The 20991-nt window shown below is 43.9% G+C and overlaps 1 protein-coding gene across 2 annotated transcripts in view; it reads left to right on the forward strand.

Moving 5' to 3' along the window:
* The window catches only part of BMP1 (bone morphogenetic protein 1), a 94054-nt gene that overhangs the window by 47497 nt on the left and 25566 nt on the right, over nt 1-20991 (forward strand). For both annotated transcript variants that reach the window (XM_042473328.1, XM_042473327.1), the window contains exons 5-8: nt 1-92; nt 2294-2472; nt 3790-3895; nt 14373-14497. In XM_042473328.1, the coding sequence (XP_042329262.1) occupies nt 1-92; nt 2294-2472; nt 3790-3895; nt 14373-14497 (502 nt within the window). The remainder of the gene's footprint in view (nt 93-2293; nt 2473-3789; nt 3896-14372; nt 14498-20991) is intronic.

Below are 20991 nucleotides of genomic sequence, written 5' to 3' on the forward strand. Positions count from 1 at the left end.
GCCATGCGCCACTGGGAGAAGTACACCTGCGTCACCTTCTTGGAGCGGAACGATGAAGATAGCTACATCGTTTTTACGTACCGGCCGTGCGGGTAAGCGAGAGGCAGAGCGTCTCCACCAGTGACACGGCCTCTGCTATGCAAGGGCAAAGGAAAGCTGCTTGGCAACCTACTTGTCAAGACGTGTGGAGCATTGCCAAGTGATTAATGCATTAGATGAGAGGTCAAAGATAGTTGCTTGCTCATCCAGCCCTGTCTGCTGTGTGGGTGTATTCTTGCAGGCAGCTCTTTTGGGAAAGCAGAAGAATAAACCTCGGGGCTCACTGGGGACATTACCGTGCCAGCCCCATTCTTGCCTCAATCCCACTTGTAAATGTGTGTGTGTGTGTGTGTGGAATTATACCTGTTTGTGAGCAGCCTTTATTGCATGTCTTCTCAATCCACATGATGCCAATATCTCAACTGCCCCAGCAGCAACATTTTGCACCTGGGGACTAGAATGATTGTGAACCCATTGACGGGTTTTCCCCTCAATGCAAAAGGTTGCCCAAACCGCATATCACAGACACAGCAGCAGCAGTAGGTTAGAGGTGTTGTCATGCAATAGGTATCACCAAAGGCACTTTCCCCCCAGCTCTAATCACAGTTTAAAAGCCATGTGTGATAAAGCCCTGAGATTTTTCAAAGGCTGAATTAGAGATTGGAGTAGCTAGAGAGAAAGGGAAAGACCCCTAGGATTTTGCTTAACTTTTCTAGGACAGTGACCCAGGATTTTCTCCTGGTTTGAACAATAGCAAAGCTCTGACCTCTGTTATTTTATTTCAAAGAACCTGGAACTTTCCACTGCATAGTATAGACTAGAGGTATTTTATGTAAGCCACCTCTTTGACAGATATTACACTGGGGCAACCTCTGAGCAAGCATTAGGTTCCAGATAATTTCCACCTTTCCATGACCAAGCATCCTGTTTTACCCCAAGTTCCACCTTGTGTAGGAGGACTATGTAAACTATTTAAAGAATGAATTGTTACTGCTCAAACCTTCCAGAAGAAGTAATATACCCTCCCTTTTCACCTTTGGCCAGGAAAGAGCAGTTTGGAGACTCCTGAGAGTATTTGGAGAGTTCAGGGGCTTCAAATACAGCTTTGAGGGGTTGCACTTGATTCATCCCTGCTTTAAAGTATGGCATACCTACAGTGCTAACTCAGCTTCTGAACATTTATTTTCTTTGCAAGCTCATCAGTGAATTTGTACATCTTATAATATATATAGATATATGGATTCAATTTGAGGAGGGTTCCCGAAGGCCAGATGAAATTGTTCTGAGGACTGGATCCTTTTCTAAACTGCAAACTGGAACAGGCTTTGGTGGGCCTATTCTAAACACAGATCTAGCCAAAGTGCAAAGATACAGGAGGCAGAAATGACAGCTAAAATGTAAACACCTGGATCACATCCTCTCTCCAAATGTCATCTCCTTTTCTTAACTCTTCAGCAGATACTAACAGCTGCTGGATTTGGATTTCCTGGAGTCAAGGTTTTGCTTGCAATGAAGAAAGACTACCACCATGAAACTTAAAAAAAATCCCCAAAAACAAACCACCCCTTTTAATAAAATCTGCAAGACAATGTAAAACAATATCCGAAAAGCTAAGCCAGAAGGGATAATACTACCCTTAATTATTTCTTAATGGTTTATAAGGTTGCTGTTTTCCAATCCATAAAAAAAAAATCCAGTAGACTGAAACACATTATTTTGCTAATTTGCTTTTTCTTTGAGTTCTCTTCCAAAATTAGTAAATTAGGATGATCACTAAAGAGAGGTTGATCCTCTCTGGCCTTAATAGAAATCTGTTTCTTGCCTGCTCCAGAGTGATTTCTTTGGACGGCGCCTTTGGAAAGGTGTACTCCGCCTGTCTTTGTATATTTCTGTTCAGTTTAGTTACTATGGTTTTGTTGTCAACCCCCTTTTTAAAACTGCATCATTCGAGTCAGCTGTAGAAGCTCCATCCTGCAGCTGTACTCCAAGGATCTTAGTAATGCACATCTGGGAATAGTTTATAGACACGTGGATCAATCCCAGCAATGTGAGCTTTTTCCCTTGAAAAGGGAAAAACTCTGCTTTTCTCCTGGGGAGGGAGATAGGAGAGGGAAAGGGGCTTGATGTTATCCTCTTCTGACCTTTGCACTTCCCATGATGGAAGAAGGATGGAAGCTTGTATTTCTGTTTTCTGTTGAGACTTCTCAGCCGGCTTGTAACTGAGGCATTGGATTTAATGCTGTTCTCCATCCAGGTGCTGTTCCTATGTGGGGCGCAGAGGTGGCGGCCCTCAGGCCATCTCCATTGGGAAAAACTGTGACAAATTTGGAATTGTGGTACATGAGTTGGGCCATGTCATTGGTTTCTGGCATGAACACACGCGCCCAGACCGGGATGCCCACGTCTCCATTATCCGCGAACACATCCAACCAGGTAAAAGCCCCATCATCTATCTATCAAGTTACATTTGCTCTGCAAACTTTTGCATACAACCTTAAAACTATACAGTGATCCATAACTTCCCTTCCTTTTCTGAAGCCTGCCAGCATATTCCCTAGAATACCTTTGGCCTCTATCCATTCTAATAGTCAGTTATTGACAATTTGCCTACTACCAACAATAAGCTGATGGGACAATAATTCATTAGGTTCAATCTGCCTCCTTTTTTATATATGGGTCTTATAATAGATTGGGATGAGCTATTTCGAAGTTGTGCTGATCATTTCTCAACTTTTTGACTAAGTGTGTATCATAATTATCAGTGAAAACATCCAACCAGGTAAAGGCTCCCATCTCCTGTCTCTTTCCCCTTCTTCCTAAGGAAGCAAGCATGAAAAGTCCAGCACCAGGAATGTATGAACTTCAGGTGTTCTCCCTTTAGTTTCATTGTCCTTCCATTACCCACTCATACCTGCACCCCATTCACTTCCCATTTCATGTCAGCCTGCCCAAGGTTTAGGGTCAACTGGAAAGGTTCTCCTCTGTGTCCCATCGGTCGAGTGATGAGGTCAGAGGACATGGGAAAGGGTCTTCTCCATTGTGGCACCCATTTATGGAGATCCACCAATGCAATTTTGTGGTCAACATCCAGCAGGAGTTGACCATATAATCATGCTAGAGGACCTCCAGATGCTTAGGAAGAACACTTCTCTAGCCATCTAGAGATCCTCTAATGGGACTCTTTGGTCAACATTTGCTGGAGAGATAGGATTCGCTATTATCTGTGATTTTCACTCTCCACAGTGACTCTGTGAACATATCCCCCATAGATACAGCGGTTGTGCTGTATTTTAATAAATAGATAAATTTTGTAATTTTGCCACTCTCCCCGGACGCAGTGATTTTTGGCCCACTTATGTATCTGCCTATGCAATGCTTATGATTTCTCCTTCTTAGAAAACATACACACTGCCCAAGTGGGAAGTGATGGAAGAATACATGCTTGGAGAGAGCCCTGCAGCAGAGTGATGCAAATATGTCCTAAATTGGACTCTTGAGTCATACTCACCAAGCCAGAAATAATAAACCTTCGGCTCAGTCGGCATTCATTCAAAGCAAGGCTCTGCTTTACTGAATGTTTTGTATGGAAGAGAATGTCACTTTTGTCTTCCCAGAAGGAAGGAGAAATGACAGCAGCTGACTGGCAGTATAGCAGAAGAGGGAAGCTTGGGAATGAATAACATTTGTGGAACAGATAGTTACTGCCTGTATAGCTTGCATTTCTCATGCTTCTGCCTCCTGTTTCCGCAGGGCAGGAGTATAACTTCCTGAAGATGGAGCCTGAAGAGGTGGAGTCTTTGGGCGAGACGTACGATTTTGACAGCATAATGCACTACTCCAGGAACACTTTCTCCAAGTGAGCATCCAAGATATATTGTTTAATATGTTCACCTAGCCCACATTCATTTTCCTGCATGCACATGCGCACCTCACTTGTCTTAAAGGGGAAGCCCATACCTTGGGGTAAAACATTTCCAGGTTTTATGTAGACCTTTCTTTCCAGCCACAAAGCAGAGAGAGATATCCAAGTCCCAGAGATATCAAAATCATCAGTTGTCAAACTAAGCTTGTTCCTTGCACTGTAATGTGAATGTGAATCTTATTCAGGGGCCTAAGCGATGCAGCCGTTGGCCAGATCTGTGAATACAATGTAGGCTGCCTTTTGTTTGTCGAGGAGCCTGGGTTTGGAAGAAAGATTAATTGAATTGTGGTCCCATATTCTTTATTACAGGCTGAGTCTCCCTTATCCAAAATGCTTAGGAAGGTGTTTTGGATTTTGGGTTGCTTTTTGTTTATTTTATTTTGTACATCTTATGCAACAGTATGATCACAGTGGTTGACCATTTCCTTGAGGGTTTGTTTCCAAGTGTCAATACACCTTACAGCGTTTCTCCGTTTTTCCCTTCTTTCTCCTTCCTTTATAATGTGTGATCTGCACCTGGTTGCTGGTTTATGGGGTGAATTATAATGATTGGACATGAGAAGAAGGTTTGAAATGTATTCCAAATCTTCATCTGATGCAGTACTAGAATGAAATGGAAGTTATTAGAGGAAGAAGAAATTGTTGTTAACCACCTTTGAGTTAATCCTGACTCATGGCGACCCTGTGGCTGGACCTCTCCAATACTCCCTGTCTTCCATTGCTCCAATCAGGTCCTGTACATTCATACCCTTGACATCCGTAATAGAGTCTATCCATCTAGCATGCGGTCTTCCTCTCTTTCTACATCCCTTTCCTAGCATTATTATCTTTTCCATTGAGTTTGCATGGGAGATCAGTGCTGTAGTCCTACAGTTGCTGCAGTGTTTTGTGTCTCCTTTTTTGTGGTATATTGATCATTTCCAATCTGCTGGCCACCATCCTCCCCCCATATTTGTTGACATATGTTGGTTAGCACTAGAGTTGATTCTGTCTGTGTGGACTGCAGCAGTTCAAAGAAGAGATACTGGTGGAGAAACAACTTGGAGTAGTGCGTTGGATGGGAAGGAGTGACTCCCAAGAAAATCAATAGGATAATGAAATCCAGTCTTGTGGACAGCTGAAGGAGCATGCATGCATTCATGTGCATGTGTGTGCCACACACACAAACACACACCCCAGACACAAACAGGCTGCATTCTGTCAATGTCAGGAGACTTCTAGTCTTCCCTGCATCCTTTGTCCCTTTCCTTTGAGGCCATGGGAAGGGGTTTCTATGCCCAAGCTGCCAGGCACGCATGGAACCCTGACGGTCTCTCCTCTCCTAGTGTGGTGTTTTGAATAGCACCACAGTGGGTCTTTCTAAGTCCAGGCGCAATCAGGCACAGAAAGGACTGCTGAGTGTGCTCCTGCGTGTGCCCAGGCAAGAGTTGGAGAGCCTGGGAGAGAAAGGAAACAGCTGCCTCATTCATGTGGCAAGGAGTGCGCTGGTGCCAGAGGGCACGCAGAGGGCTTTAGGGGACAGGCGGAGCAGGGACAGGAATGCAGGACCGCTGTCAGGGGCAGTGAAGAGGAAACACTGTTGACTTGGTCTGGCTGCTTTGAAAAAATAAATGGGGATATTCCTCCCAGAAGCCCCAAGGCAACTCTGCTTTGCATCTCATTTGGAGGCCTGGGGGGTAGGGGGAACAGCGTCATTTAGTAGCCGCAACTGAATAAGCTTTGCTGTAGAGGAGAGTTTGCTGTATGAGGGCCCCAAGGCAAACACCAGCACCCCTATCCAAACAGTCCTGGCAGACTTTAACAAGGGCTGGCAGTGACCTAGCGGCTTCCTGCTTTCTCTAGGAATTAAGAGCAAGCTCAAATGTTTACCTTAGGAAAGGCAGAATGGGAGGCAGTCGCTGGTGAAATATCGGTGTGATGTTCTGTTTTTCTTTTTGCTCATTCCTGGGTTCCTTGTTCGGTTTTTTTGTTTGAGTTCACATCCAGATGGTCAATGTTGCACAAGCAACATTGTGTACAATGCACCATTATGCACAATGCACAAGCAACACTGCCAATGTTGCACAAGCAACATTGTAGGAAATACAGCAAAGTTGCCTACCGATGTGTCGGTACAGAGCTGTCTCAAGGAACTCACTGTATTGTACCTTGTAGCCTCTCACAGGACAAATACAGGTTAGATCTCAAAGGCACTGCCTTTGTTTCTAAAAGGGAGGAAAATAATTTACTGCCTTGTCTAGCTTTTGTGTCCCAAATGCCTCATGGCCAGCAAGGGGTATGGCCTTTACCTGCGTTGAACCTCCCTCCATCTTAAATTCAGCTTCAGCATCTCAAGAAAGATGAAGGTCTGTAACCTCCCATCATCACATTTCTTCCCCTAAAATGACTTTTAATGTCTATGACTGATGGAGAAGGCTGTGCGCTTCAAAAGCTTGCATAACTAACGTCTATGACTGATGGAAAAGGCAGTGAGCTTTGCAAGCTTGCATGATGTTTTTTGCACATTTTCTGCTATATTTTGCTGCGTGCCCTGTGTGTGTGTGTGTGTGTGTGTGTGTGTGTGTGTATTGGGGGAAATGCCTCTCTTAAAAAAATTCAGTATTCCCTACCTGCCCCAGGACAATCCCAAAACAAATGAAGCAAGCTTTGCAGATTATAGGCCCTTTGGAGCTGTCTGGCAGTGTGGCCTGTTGTAAGTTGTGTGAAGGACTAGGGAATCACTGTGTATCAGAAGCTTTACTGGCATGGATTTGAAGGGATTGGGTCAGGCAGAAGCAGATAGGATATGACTCCACAATCTAGCCTAGCAATATATCAGAGTCTTTTTTTTTTTTTCAATTTAACTAAAATTCAGCTTAAAAAAAAAACTCCAAACCCATCCAGGTTGCGTATAAGACCTGCAAATCAGACAAGCAATGGTTTGTTTGCAGTAAGCTGAGCCTGATTTGTCTTTGTTTACCTCTCTTGCCTTCTCCTCTTGCCCATGGCAGTCAAAGGGTGATGTTTGTGCCAGGCGGTTGTCCTCGTCTATACTTGGAAAGGGAGAGATAAATCATTCCAGAACTGCAAATGTTTAGAATGTCAGGCTAGGACTAGGGAGTCTGGGTTCCAAATCTTCATCAGGTTGCAAAATTCAGTGCTGTAACTATGGGTCATTTTTCTGCCTAATCTACCAATAGATGTGTTACGAGGATAAAATGAAGAGGAGGGCAGAACAGAAAACTATGTACACAACATTGAACTCCTTCCATCTGTATATACCTTTCTCCTGTGTCTTCTGATGCCCCTTTGCATGACAGTGCAGCCTGTTGTTGTTGTGTGCCTTCAAGTCATTTCTGATTTGTGGCAGCCCTATCATAGAGTTTTCTTTGCAAGACTGGTTCAAAGGAGGTTTGCCATTGCCTTCCCCTGAGGCTGACCGAGTGTGATTTGCCCAAAGTGGGTTTCATGGCTGAGATGGGAATCAAACCCTGGTCTCCAGAGTCATATTCAGTACTCAAACCATTATGTCATGCTGGCTGTCCAACAGTGGATCCTGTTGTTGTTAACTGCCCTTGAGTTGATCTCAATGCATGGCGACCCTATGGATGAGACATCTCCAAGACCCTCTGTCCTCCACTGCTCTGCTTAATTCCTGCAACCCTGTAAAACCCATGGCCTTTTTAAATAGAGTTCATGCATCTAGTATGTGGCCTTCCTCTCTTCCTCTTTCCCTCCATCTTTCCCAGTATTATTGTCTTTTCCAATGAGTCCTTCCTTCTCATGATGTTTCCGAAGTATGACAGCCTCAGTTTGGTCAGGGAGATTTCCGGCTTGATCTGCTCTAGGGCCCATTTATTTGTTCTTTTGGCTGTCCATGGGATCCTCAGCACTCTTCTCCAGCACCACATCTCAAATGAATGGATTTTCTTCCTGTCTTAGAATCATAGAATCATAGAGTTGGAAGAGATCGCAAGGGCCATCCACTCCAATCCCCTGCCATGCAGGAAATCCAAATCAAAGCATCCCCAACAGATCTAAATTGTTGATGGAAGCTAATAGTCCAGCTCCAATGCCCAACCATAGGTAGACAAAGCATGGATATGCCATCTTCTCTTCTCGTTTCCCTGCCTGTTCATCTGTTCTCAGCAGGAGAGGAAGAGAACATTGTGAAAAGAAGAATAATGACTCTATTGGTCCTTGTGAGCTAGTTCCCACTCCAAACCTAATTAAATTCACAGCTTTTCTCCAAATGGTGTAACCTTGCATGGAATGTAGTTTGGCGAATGAGCGCATGGATTGCAGCTAGAATCCCAGCTGAGGGGAACTATATCTGTCATTTCCTGGTTGTTGAAGCCCCTTCCCTCAATAGAGAATTGTTCTCTGGAAAATAATCTCAGGAGCTTGGATTGCAGTAGTCTTGAGAGCTGTGAAATGTTAACCCTTTCCTGGAAAGTTTAATATATGCTGCATTGTTGGGCCAGGCCTATTGCTTTGCGTCTGTTTTTCCTTGATCCATCTGTGATCATAACCTGCCACTCTTTGCAGAGCTCTGACATAGCAGAGGCTGACCTCAATACAGGAGATACATTGCCATTTTCTCAGAGGCACATTAGGATAGGCTCTCTTCGTTCTTCGGGAGACATGCGTCATATATATACCCGTAGATGTGCCTTTCTCCACTACCAATGTGAGGTTGGAAATTTGGAGGGCAAGTTGTTAATTATTATAGCTTTGCCTCTGAACCCCTGGAAACAGGCCAAAGGAGTTAAGCTGAGATTCCTAGTGGTGAACCTTCTTGCATTGCGCCACAAACCTATCTCTCCTCAGATCATGCCTTTGCCTGTCATCAGCCTATGCTGTCATCTACTGGGCCTCTTGTCTCCAAATTATCCTTCATTATTTTGGGGCTTGTCAATCTCTTTTCCCTCAGGAGCTTGGATTGGCAAGACAAGCTTAAGTGCAAGGATTCTTGTGTGCTCTACAGATACCGATGGCCACAGGCAAGGAGGGTGTGACCCGCACAATGTTGATTCTTGCTCAGCACTTTTCTGCTGCTCAGCATGCTCAGGCTAGTATTGTTGTCAGCCTTATTCCAAGCTGCCGAGCACGTGCCTCTGGGTCTCTCTTCTGGAAGACTAACACAGCCTCAGCTGCGATGGATGGGAGATTATTGTGCCAAACCCCCTTGTTGTGCAAGGGAGGGATCCCTTATCATTTGTGTTGCCATCGTTTCCTCTGGTAGAGCACCTGTGCCCTTAACAGCTGACCAAACTTGGACTTTCCCTGTGCAAATGCAGTCTAGCCACTTCACTCTGATGTCCTCTTTGATAAACCAGCTATCACCATCTCCAGAGCATTGACTAGGAATGTCAATGAGATGGTGTGAATGCAAAGCCAAGGTTCAGCCATTGGTCCCTGTGGCTGACAGGTAGTGTGATGTCTCTGGTCTGGGATGGGCCTAGCATACATTTTGGGATCCTGCCCTTCAACCGGAGGGGACTGTCTTCTGTTTCCTTTATTTCTGGCTCACACTTCCAGTTCTAGCAACTTAAGGACTCTAGATTGCAGAATACTCACTCCAGCTCTGGGTTTTGCTGTGTCCACCAGCAGCCCTGACCCGACTTTATCACATGGGGGGAAAGCTGGGATTAAAAAGGTATTTTCCCAGCAAAGTCCCGAGATCGCAACAAAGATTTTCAGTTTTCCTCTTTTCCTGCTGCCTTCTACCTTCCCAAGAATTATTGTCTTTTCTAGTGAGTCCTATCTTTTCATCATATGTCCAAAGTACAACAGTTTCAGTTTAGATATCTTGACTTTTAGGGAGAATTCAGGCTTGATTTGCTCTAAGACCCATTTATTTATCTTTTTAGCAATCCATGGTGTCCACAGAACTCTTCTCCAGCACATCAATTGCTTTTCTTCCCATCAGCTTTCTTCGCTGTCATCAGCATAGCCTCTTGCCTTTCAAGAGCATGCAGTCCCACCGCTGTGGAAAGATAATGTCATAAACACACATTTATGAATTGGGAAAATGCATTAAAATGTGTACATTAAGGAGGCAAAGTATGTACTTTAGGAAGAAATACTTACCAAAATATACATGGGAACTAAAAACTAATCCAAGGGATGCATGTGAAGAAAATGCAGATAGGATTTGGAGAACTGCAATGGAATGGAAGCAGAGAAATTCTCACTTTGCTGATGACCCTTCAGTTTGAAAAACATGTGTCTCCTCTCTTTCCCCAACATCTTCCGAATGTGTTGAGGCTGGAATTAGATCCTGAGACCTCCAAACAAATGGGGAACATTGCCCTGTTTCCCAGCATACACAGTTCCTGTGATAGTACCAAGATGATTCTCTGCATTCCCATATTTGCCAGCCTTTTCTCCCAAGAGATTTGCTTAATCCCAATGGTTTTACAAGCATATTCTCAGAAGAAGCCTGATATTTTTAAAGCCTGTTTGAGAAATCAGGAGCCTAGTTGTCAGCTGGGCAGTGGACGGTCTTGGACCTCGGATTCCAAGGTTTGCAGGAAAACGGAAGTTTATTCGTGTGATCTTATCGCTTTGCTTTCTGGATAAAGTTTTGGAGAGAAACAGGAAGGAGATGGAGAAGAGGGAGGACTTTTACAGAATGACGTGCAGCTGTTTGCAGGGCTGCCACGGTGCATCAGGCTTCCCTTTGCTCCTTTCCCCCCCAAATTCCTTTGCTACGTTTGGTCTGCTTCAGTTGCCAGATGTAAGGCCATGCCAAGTGGATGAAGGTGTAACAATATGTGCTGCAGGCCAGGAAAATATTCCTGAAAATCACTCATGGCAGTTGGATGGAAAGTGTAGGTCACTGGAGAAAATGGCCCACCTCCCCTCCTTTTTCAGACTTAAGCATGTCCATATGGACAACCAAAGAAAGGGAAGGCAAGGCTCGATCCGCTGACAATGGCATCTCCATGTTTTGAGAGAGAGAAGTGTGCCTGCAACAGTTTTCTCAACTTTTCCCTTCCTTTTTTCTATTCCACCTCCATCTATATTCATTCAGGTCTCTTTCACTGTTGCCATAGCCATGGAGGTCTCATGTGCCGTTGTATTTTTTCAAGCCTAAATCATAACTGTTCTAATTCCAGTTACCAGAAATTGAACCTGGGCTCTCCTGTATCCAAAACATATGTTCCATCGCTGTGCTTAATCCCTCCAAAATCCATTCAGAGTGCAGAACATACTTGCTTCTAGTGCAAAATTTTAGTCATCTTGGCTATAGCTTTGGTTTTGCTTCTAAAATATTTTAATTTTAAAAATCTTTGCACAGAGACAATTTTTCATATATGGTTTCCCTTGCTCCAAACTGCCAGCCTCCTTTCAGCATCGCTTGCCAATGCGCAATATCTCATCCAGCACTTTTCTGTTTACATGAGCAACTCCGGGCTAGTCTACATGTAAGTGTATTGCATAGGCGGCTGCGGATTTTCACACATTCGCATCGGCCCTTAATTGTCTTTATTTTTTGCACAAATTTGCATCTGTTCACTCTCCCTCTGTCAAAAATGTGCAGCCATGCGAATCCATATGAGGTGGACCTTCAGCCATACATTTGATAATCCACATCCTTGTGGATACGCCAATAAAAAACATCATTCCTTTTTCAGTGGACTTTTCTCTGCAAACCCCCCCCCCCCCCCCCAAATTCCTCTGAATTGTGTATGGAGAGATCGCATTCTGTTTGAATAGAATGAGGAGTATTGAAATTGTGAAGGCAAGCCCTCTGACAAGAGGCAGGATGGAGACCTCTCCGAATGTAGACCTTCACAAAAAGCCACCATCTCTCCCCTTTATCTCCCTCCAGAAAACATATAATTCCTCTCAATTCCTTCTTGGCCGTTCTGACAGGTGGCATCCATCTTGGCCATAACAAGCCAAAATGTCACTCTGACATATTATATGTACTCTCTCCCAGCTGGTATCTCCATGGAAACATCCCCATTGCTTTTTTGCAGAAATGTGTCTATGTCCTTGCTTTATGATTTTGTGTATTTTCCTGTTTTACCTTCAAGGGCATAACATATAGCCCAGCTTTCAAATGCCATAAAGTCCAGTGAGGCTCGTCTGCCACTCTTTCTGCTATTGCTACAGGTTGAGTCTTCCTTATCTGGAATTCTGAAATATACCAACAACCAAAACTTTTTTTCATGGATAACTGAGATCGTGACCCCTTGGCTTTCTGATGGTTGAATGTACACAAGCTTTGTTTCATGCACAAAATGATTAAAATTACTGTGCATACAATTACCTTCAGGCCATAGTATATAAGGTGTATAGGAAACAAAAATGAATTTCATGTTTAGAGGGGGCAAACATTTGCACTTTTCAAGAGGCTCAAACAAAAGCAAACTGCTGCAGCTCCTTCTACTTGCATTATTTTTCACTGATGACTTTTGCCATCTTAACTGCAGCCTGGGCTTCCAATTTTTATCTGCCAAACGTTTGAGGGTAAGGTGGCACATATAGAGAGGTTATGCTATTATTGTGTATTAATCAGTATTAGTAATGTTCTGTATTTTTTGACAATTTTTTATCCAGACAATGCATATCAGTAGCGGAGTACAACCAGCACTGTTCGCTTCCTGTTCAGCGCTAAGAAAACTTCAGTATCTTTAGAACTGACTTTGTTTCACCGTAATAGCAGGAAATCCAGGATTTCCGAATATCTGGTTGCTTCCGAAAATAACTTCTCCTTGTTTCTATTACAAAAAGCGTATCAGCGTTAACTATCCTTGTAAAGATTGCTCATACTGCAGCCCAGTCTTCCAACTGTGTCCCTTGACTTTTCCTGTTGACCCTTGGAATAAGATTGATTGCAATAAATAAAGCAATGACCTGTACATCTAGAGATGTGTTACATTTGGTTATAGGATGTGTATATCCTGGGTACCGTAGAGAATAGAGGGATGCCATTGTTTCCAGGACAAATTATACTCTTGCTTTTCACCAGGGGATTGTTTCTTTTTTAAAATAAGAGTTAAAGTATAATACTAACATTGACCCGTGGATAAGTTGACTCTGATTTTTGGGGTCAATTTTTGGACTAATATTTCTAGACTTATACATGAGTATATTCACTAGTCAGTAGACAAGCCCTGAATCTGATGCAGCCAAGAGCAGCTGGCCAGTTGCAATAGCAGCACAGCTTCTGGATGCACCAACCTTGCAACACAGTTATTAGAGAAAGGCTTGCTGCTGTTTTCCTTCCACTCCAGTTAATTGTGATTTCACCTTCCTGCTTTGTCTTCATTTCTACACTGGAAAGTAATAATTACAGCAATATAGACTTACAAGCTTTAATACTTTGTGTGCTACCATGAAACCCAACTGATCTATAATTTAAATGGTTGCTAACATTTTCTCGATAACTAGATTATTGTTACTCTCAGCAGCTTAGAGCGGCCAAGGCTGATTAATGTAAGATCACCAGCAGAGTCTCTGCAGCTGGTGGGACGTTACTTTAGGGTTTTGTTCTTCTTCCTTAATTTAAAATCCACTGGAAAGACCTGCAAGGGGGAGTTATGACTCTTGTTCATACATGCCCCTGCCTGCATGTTCCTAGCTATCAGATCAACAGTATTTCTATTGGAGAGTCTGATGTGCATGCATGCACACTTACATTCCAGCTGCACCCCCATTCCAGTGTTACTTTTGATGCATTTTAAAAGTGGGGTGGGCAGTTCAGTTTAGATGCATGTGAGCCCCAGGTCTTATCTGCACTGACCTGGACACTCCAGAGGCACCCATACTATCCTGGCCTCAGAGATGTATCAATCTCCCCTTCTCCCCATTACCTGGCCTTCTGTATCCATGCCAGAATGACTGTCTTGCATGGGTATCCTGTTACGCTGCCCAGTTTCATCTGCCAACATCACAGATCTCTCACTTCTGAAGTCAGAATGAGGCACCCAGCAAAGATCATACAGCTGGGCATCTCTTTCTGACCTCAGTGCAAGCAACTGGAGACAGTGAGAGATGTGCCAAACAGCTCAGTTGGATGCCCATGCAGACAGCCACATGGCTCCAAATCTTCTCAAAAGAGGTATGTTTTAAAAATTGGCTTAAAGGTTTTTATACCCTGGTTCTGGTGCTTAACGTGCCAGATGCCATCCAGATTGCGTGCACCAAAACTGGGCATTGGACCATGCATCATCCAAACAGGACGGTGTCAGAACAAGGGGAAATAGTAAGGTGCACCGCAAAAGGTTTACCATTTACATTTTCTCCACTGAAAACTACCATATGTTTCCAAACAGTCTTGAGTTCCAATTCCAGTTCAAAGTTCTGAATAAAACATCCACCCCATGTGAAAAGTTGCTTGCCCTTCAGGGTGTGCTTGTGCAGAGGAGCTAAAGACCTGGAAGTGTTCACTGTCTGCTCTGTGCTTTCATTTCAGGGGAATCTTCCTAGACACCATCCTCCCCAAATATAATGTGAATGGGATGCAGCCTTCCATTGGCCAACGAACCCGACTAAGCAAAGGAGATATCGCTCAAGCACGCAAGCTGTATAAATGCCCTGGTAAGTACTGCTGGCTGCTTGCCATCTGCAGAGAAGCTCTTGGGTGCTATTGTGCAGCCATGGCTCTTGATTCCCAGAAATGTACAGAGAGGACTGGATGATGTTGACAATGTCTTCCGTTTATATCAATTCTGTCTTTTCCCACTACTCCATACCCTCCAACTGTCTCAGTATGGTAGGGATGGTTCTGATTAATCATCTCTTGTCCCACTTTTTCAGCTGCTTTTAAAATATCCCTTTCTTTCACCTCCACCCATTTTTCTCTCTTTTCCCATTTGTCCTCAGTTTATTTTAGCTTGTACAAATGAAGTTCAAAATGGAAAACTAATTTGTGCTCAGTTAACTCGGGGGGGGGGGGATAATCTTGTCCTTCCCAGTAGACTCAGGCAAAAGCAAACTATTAGAATTGAACATAACGGAATAGAGAACAGGCACATCTGGGCATCCCACTGTGCCACCTGGTGCCACCCCTGCGGGTGCGAGTCACTCCCACTGAGGTCAAGAATGAGCTGCCCAGCATCAATCACATTGCTGGCCGCCTCTTTGGGAGTGATTTATGCCAGCGGCAGCAGTGGAACCCGAGGGCACAGTGGGACACGCATATAAACAGTTGACCAGCATTTGCTGCAATGTACTCTGTATTTTCCTGGAAAATCTGGCACAAACGGTGAATTTTTCTTAATGCAGTTTAAGGGATGGCCTAGATTTGATGCAGAACTGTCCTTCCCTCGTGAAGACAGTCCATGTTCGAATCAGGACTTTGGTCCTGCGTCGTATGTACAGGGAGACATGAAAATGAGGGGAAACCAGAGTAAATGGCCCATGTAGGCATGCTCCCAGTCAGTTCGAAACTGCAAAGTGGGCCATTCTTCTGCCTCCAAAGAAGGAGCACATCTGAATTTCCCTCTGGCCTCTGCTTTATTTTATCATGAAGGTTCGCAGTGAGGCAACTCCTTTGGGGAGTTTCTTGAAGGAAGATGGGTTGCCTCCCGTCTCTTGGCATCATCCGTTGCGGCTGGGCTAAGCTGAGCCTGGAATGTTCTGGCCTTTCCGTTGCATGTTATAATCCCCCTAGGGTCTGACCTCATGCTCCCGTCTGAGCTCTTCCCATTGCTTTATGAATGGAAACAGCATGACATAACGCACAATTTTGGAGCCCAGGGTTGAATGGATAGCTCCCATCTTCGCCACGGCTTTGGAGACCATCCAGTCGACACCAGCCCTGGCTCTCCAAACCGAACAGATGTCAGAACAGAAGGCAAAGGGGGACCAGGAGCCAAAGACATGCCAAAGAGTGTGTGAAACTTTTTGCTTCCTGTTGGACTCCCAAGACCTGATCTGGTTGGGGAGCTTCCCAGCATCCATCCTCTGCTGGGTCTCTCTGTTTCCGTGGAGAGGACAGACTTGTAAACAGAATCGAGTTGTTTTTCTAGGGAGGAATGCAGCCATTCCAGCAGGGATTGCTTTTCTGAACGGGGCGAGTGACCCAGAATACAGGGCAGAATGGGTGTGCATGAAGGAGAAAGAGGAAAACATTGGTAAGGAAGTGGATAGGGAAAAATAGGAAGAAACGAGAGCTAGGAGTAGTGTGTGGAGTAAGTTCAGAGTTGGAGCATTAGCAGAACCAGCCGTCAAAGGCTTCGTGTGCAATGCACTTGCACTTATTTTCCCACTGGCTTACGTTCCTCCCTCCACATGCTTTTCCTCCACCGCCTTTCCACCCCACATTTCCCATCACCCTGCTTTTGTTTCTCTCGGATGTCTTGGGCTGTAATAAATCCCTCTGCATTTTTTGTGAAGGTTGCAAAGGGAGGAGGGGAGGAACTATATACCATGTACCAGGCAGCCAACTGTTCGGGCCCTGGACCGTTGCCCACATAACATAACCATGGAGATATGCGCTTAGTTACAGTGGCTTAACCAGCATTCTCCCCTCCCTCCCGGTCCCTCCAAACAAAGCTGCTAGGAATTGGATGTTGACAGAAGGTGGCTTTGCATGCTACGCAGAAGTGCCAAAAGAGGACTCCTGAGTGCGATGCGCTTCCTCTTTTGGCACGGTCGGAGCAACATGTGAAGGGAGGCTTTTGCACGTCTTCCCTTGGGGAGGGGGAGATTTTCTGCTTTATTAAGACCAGAGTTATTAAACAAACATTTAGAAGGCTACATGAGGGCTCAGACGTCCCAAAGCGGGGAGGGGACGTGAGAAACTAGGTGAGGGAACGGCCTCATAACTGCAGCTGCCTGGCTCCCTCCCAGATATTTTGTACCTGGCAGAAGAGCACTATGTCTCCAGTCCCAAGGCCCCAGGTTTGCATCTGCTGCAGACATGTGTACACACACCTGGGGTTTTCTCAATGGATCTCCCCTCCGGCAGCATCTGGTTCTGTGGCATGCAAGCCATCAGAAAGCTTCACGGCTCCTGCAGCCCTCCTTGACAGCTTTAGTACTTGAGACTTGTGCAGTTTCTAATTTCAGCCACTTATGTGAATCTAATGGGGGAGATCCTGTGCTGTTGGTCAGGGTTAGGCCACGGTGACCAGATTTCCTAACTGCAAAGGAGGACAAGGCAGTCCAGAAAATTGTGGGACATTACCAAATAAAAGCTAAAAACACTCATAGGAATGTAAATCCATGCTTCTTGGTCATGCTCAGAATGGAGGACATTTTGGAATTCCTCCTGGTCAGAAGGCTGATAAGTAGGACATGTCCTGCTAAAGGAGGGCCTGTGGTCAGCCTGAGTTAGGCAAGATGCTTTTGGTCAGGATTGTGAACCCTTAGAAAGCTTTAAGCATAAGCACCGAGGATTCGTTGTCTGTGAGTTATGCTGACGTGTGTAGATTGTTGTTGTTATTGTGTGCCTCCAAGTTGTTCCTGACTTACCATGACCTGTAAGTCACCGTAAGTTGGGAACCTATCATGGAGTGTTCTTGGCAAGTTTTTTCAGAGGGGATTGCCATTGCCATCCTCCAAGGCTGAGAGAATGTGACTTACCCAAGGTCACCAAGTGGGTTTACATGGCCGAACTGGGATTCGAACCCTGGTCTCCAGGGTCCTAGTCCAATGCTCAAACCACTACATCATGTTGGCTCTCAAATGTGTAGATGTAGCAAAATTAAAAGGAGCCTCATTTGCAGCTAGCATCATCTCCTGTTCTGTGACCAAGTAGTCAGCTTTTGGAGTCAGGGAGAAGATTCATAGAATCTTAGAGCTGGAAGGAGTTGCAAGGGTCATCTATTCCAAGCACTGCCAAATTAACCACTCCTGAAAGATACCCATCCAAACTCTATTTAAAGACCTCCAATGATGGAGGGTCCACCACCCTCCGAGGCAGTCTGTTCCACTGTCAAACAGTTCTTATGGTAAAGAGGTTCTTCCTAATCTTTAAGTGGAATCTCTTTTCTTGTAATTTGAACCCATTCTTTCATGTTCAAATCTCTCCAGCAACAGAACACAAGCTTGCTCCATCTTCTGTGTGACATCCTTTCAGATATTTAAAGGTGGCTGTTAATGTTCCCTGTTGGTTTTGTCTTCTCCAAGCTAAACATTCCCAGACCTTTGATCATCCTGGTTTCTGGACACGTTCCAACTTGTCAGTATGCTTCTTGAACTTGTCTCTATCCTGAATGTTTTATTATCTAGCTGTGTTGCCAAAAGGCAGTGCTACCTTTGTCATTATGGACTTGAATATTCATAGTATTTTATCCCTCAGTTGCGGTGCCAAGCGAATACTTTCCTGTGTTCAGTTTGATGTAGCAAGAGATGTGCAAGGCATGAAGGGGATGCATTTCTTCTTCTTTTTTGCAAAGTGTTATGCTCGCTCTCCCTCTCAGGGTCCTTTTATATGCCAATATTTGGGGATGATAAATTTTTGCATGACCATTCCCACATTTACCTTAATTGTAGTTGCATCTACACTGCAGAATTAATGCAGTTTGACTCTAACTGCCACGGCTCCATGACACTGAATTCTGGAAGCTGTAGTTTTGTGAGCTATTTAGCTACCTCTGTGAGAGGGCTCTGGTGCCGCAACAAACTACAAACCCCAGGATTCCATAGGATGAAGCCATGAGAGTTAAAGCGATGTCAAGTTGCATTAATTTTGCAGTGTGCCAGCAATCTATGTCTCTGGACAAAGAAATTGCCTAGATATGGCCAGGCAGGCATGGACATCACAATCTGTATCCAATTGGATACTTCCCTTCAACTTCTTTATTGCTTGGTTTCGTATTAATTATGTAACTGCAGGAATCACCTGGAGCATAAATGACTGTCTAGCCTACTTTCTGCTTGGTTCTTGAATCAAGATATCCCACTGGAATCTGGAGTTCTTCTGTCCAGGTTGGCATTATTTGTGTATTAGACAGCTTGGCAAACACAGTGACCTGGTTTTTAAGGAATTCAAAGAAAGCTTGGGAAAGGGACATATCTTCTTTCATGACTACGGAAGACTAGATTGCAAACTAAGGTTTACTGTTAGCGACATGCGAATGTCAGTGGTCCGAATTCTAAAATATAGCAAAAGGTGTCCTTCAGCTTTTCTTAGCTCATAGCGTTGGAGGTGCACACATACTGTTTGTCACAATATAGCATAACATCAGCCTGCTTTTTAAGGCAGGCTTTTAATACATACCCATGGGATAGCCTTTTGTATGGGGTGTTTGTTATATGGGGTGTGCAGTGCAGTTTTTAATATATGAAATTTTGTATTGTTTTTACGCATTTGGTGTTTTTGATTGTTTTCAAAACTGTTATTGTAAAGCCTTAGAAAATGTTTTCATTTGTGAGCTGCCTTGGGTCTCTTTCTGGGAGAGAGGCAGCATACAAATGGAATGGAATGAAAATAGCATCAGTAACTGCTATGGGAAGAACATTTTCTCCAATGTCACCAGTGGGGTTTTTTAAACCAGGGACTGAAAGTAAAGAGGAAAGGGATTTCATTTCCCTGCAGATTGAAAATAAATTGTTTGCTGTTTCCAGAAACGGACTCAGCTCTGTAAACATCACTGATGTTTTAGTTCCTTGTTGAAGACAAAAATCCGCCCTGTTCTGATGTTAAACTGTTAATCGGGGTAGATGACCATCCGACTCTTGGGAGTCTTTGCTAAATAACCGTCCCTTTTGGCCTTTGCAATGAGACTGTGGTCAGTTTCCGATGAGACGCAGAGGAGGACCAGGATGACTCAGGGTCCATCTTGCCACACTTCCACATCTTCCCCAAAGCTCAAGAGAGGCATGTTGCTCCTCCATGGAGATGTGTATTCACATATACGTCATGAGATGTGGAAGTGTCATCACAGGAGACATGAGTCAGTAATGTTTCGTCTCTGTGTCATGTTCACAACCACACTGTGAGAACTTTCAGTGAAATTCTTAGGACTTCCCAGAAGTCATCTACCAATTTGGGCATCAGAGCACTGAGATGACAAATATAATAAAGTGGTCCAAGTACAAAATCAGTGGTCCAAAAGTCACCGCCAGAATGACACAGTTTGGAAATAGGATTTCCAAAGTACTTGCATGACAGTTAAATATTAATTTTTGAACAAAACTCTGCCATGTTTATTCTTTGCTGGCGAAGGAGTCGAATGAACCTGAGATCATTTTAATTTCTAAGAAACGCAGCGTTTTGCAAAAGGCATTTTGTCTCAGATCAAGACAGTGCTTTAAAAGGTATGGTTTCTCATTAGCAAAAAAAGTGGTTTGTCAGATGCATTCATCCGAACGGAAAGCTCCTTTGTATTTTCTGAATTTAGCGAAAGTAAAAAGGATCTGGTTTTGATGACTTTGCATTCGGGTTATTTTCATATTATTTCTCTTTCATGCAAACATTGTCTGAAAAAAATCCCACAAATGTGGTTTTTTTTTTCCAACTTTCTGTTTGGGTTAACCCCAAATGTTGTCTGAAAAACAACCATTCAACAAAAAGCAAGGAATCAAACTATAAGAAGAACTAAGTAATAAAGCAAAACAAATAAGAAGGATAGACTAGAGTATCACCTCATAAAGCTGAATTAAGGAAGTCCTGTTTTAGAAGTGTTTGTTTAACATGTTTGTAAGATTGTACAGTGTGTACAGTGTTGTGATTTGGGTTTTATTTTACTTGTAGAATAGCTAATAAAGATAATTTTTAAAAAAAAACACCCAAAATTGTCAGGATGTAGAGTCTTGTGGGTAGCAGCCAAATTTTGTCATTTTTGCACCCATGCAACATCATGGTGGCATAAGGTCAAGAGAGCTGTTTGTAAGACAATAATAATAATAATAATAATAATAATAACAACAACAACAACAACAACAATAATAATAATAATGTCTACTCTGGCCCCGTTTCCTTTCATCCAGGTGTTTTTCCTTTGTGCCTTTTTGGGAAGCCCTAGGAAGGAGTGAAGGTATTGTGGTCCTTGTGAGCTTCCAAGCAAATCCTTGCCCAGTCAGATCATCTGGTCTCCAGATGGTGGTCCTGGTCCAGTTCCAGATGGCGTTGTTCTGGCTCC

This window comes from Sceloporus undulatus, chromosome 6 (assembly GCF_019175285.1).
Source record: "Sceloporus undulatus isolate JIND9_A2432 ecotype Alabama chromosome 6, SceUnd_v1.1, whole genome shotgun sequence".
In the NCBI taxonomy this organism is placed as follows: Eukaryota; Metazoa; Chordata; class Lepidosauria; order Squamata; family Phrynosomatidae; genus Sceloporus; species Sceloporus undulatus.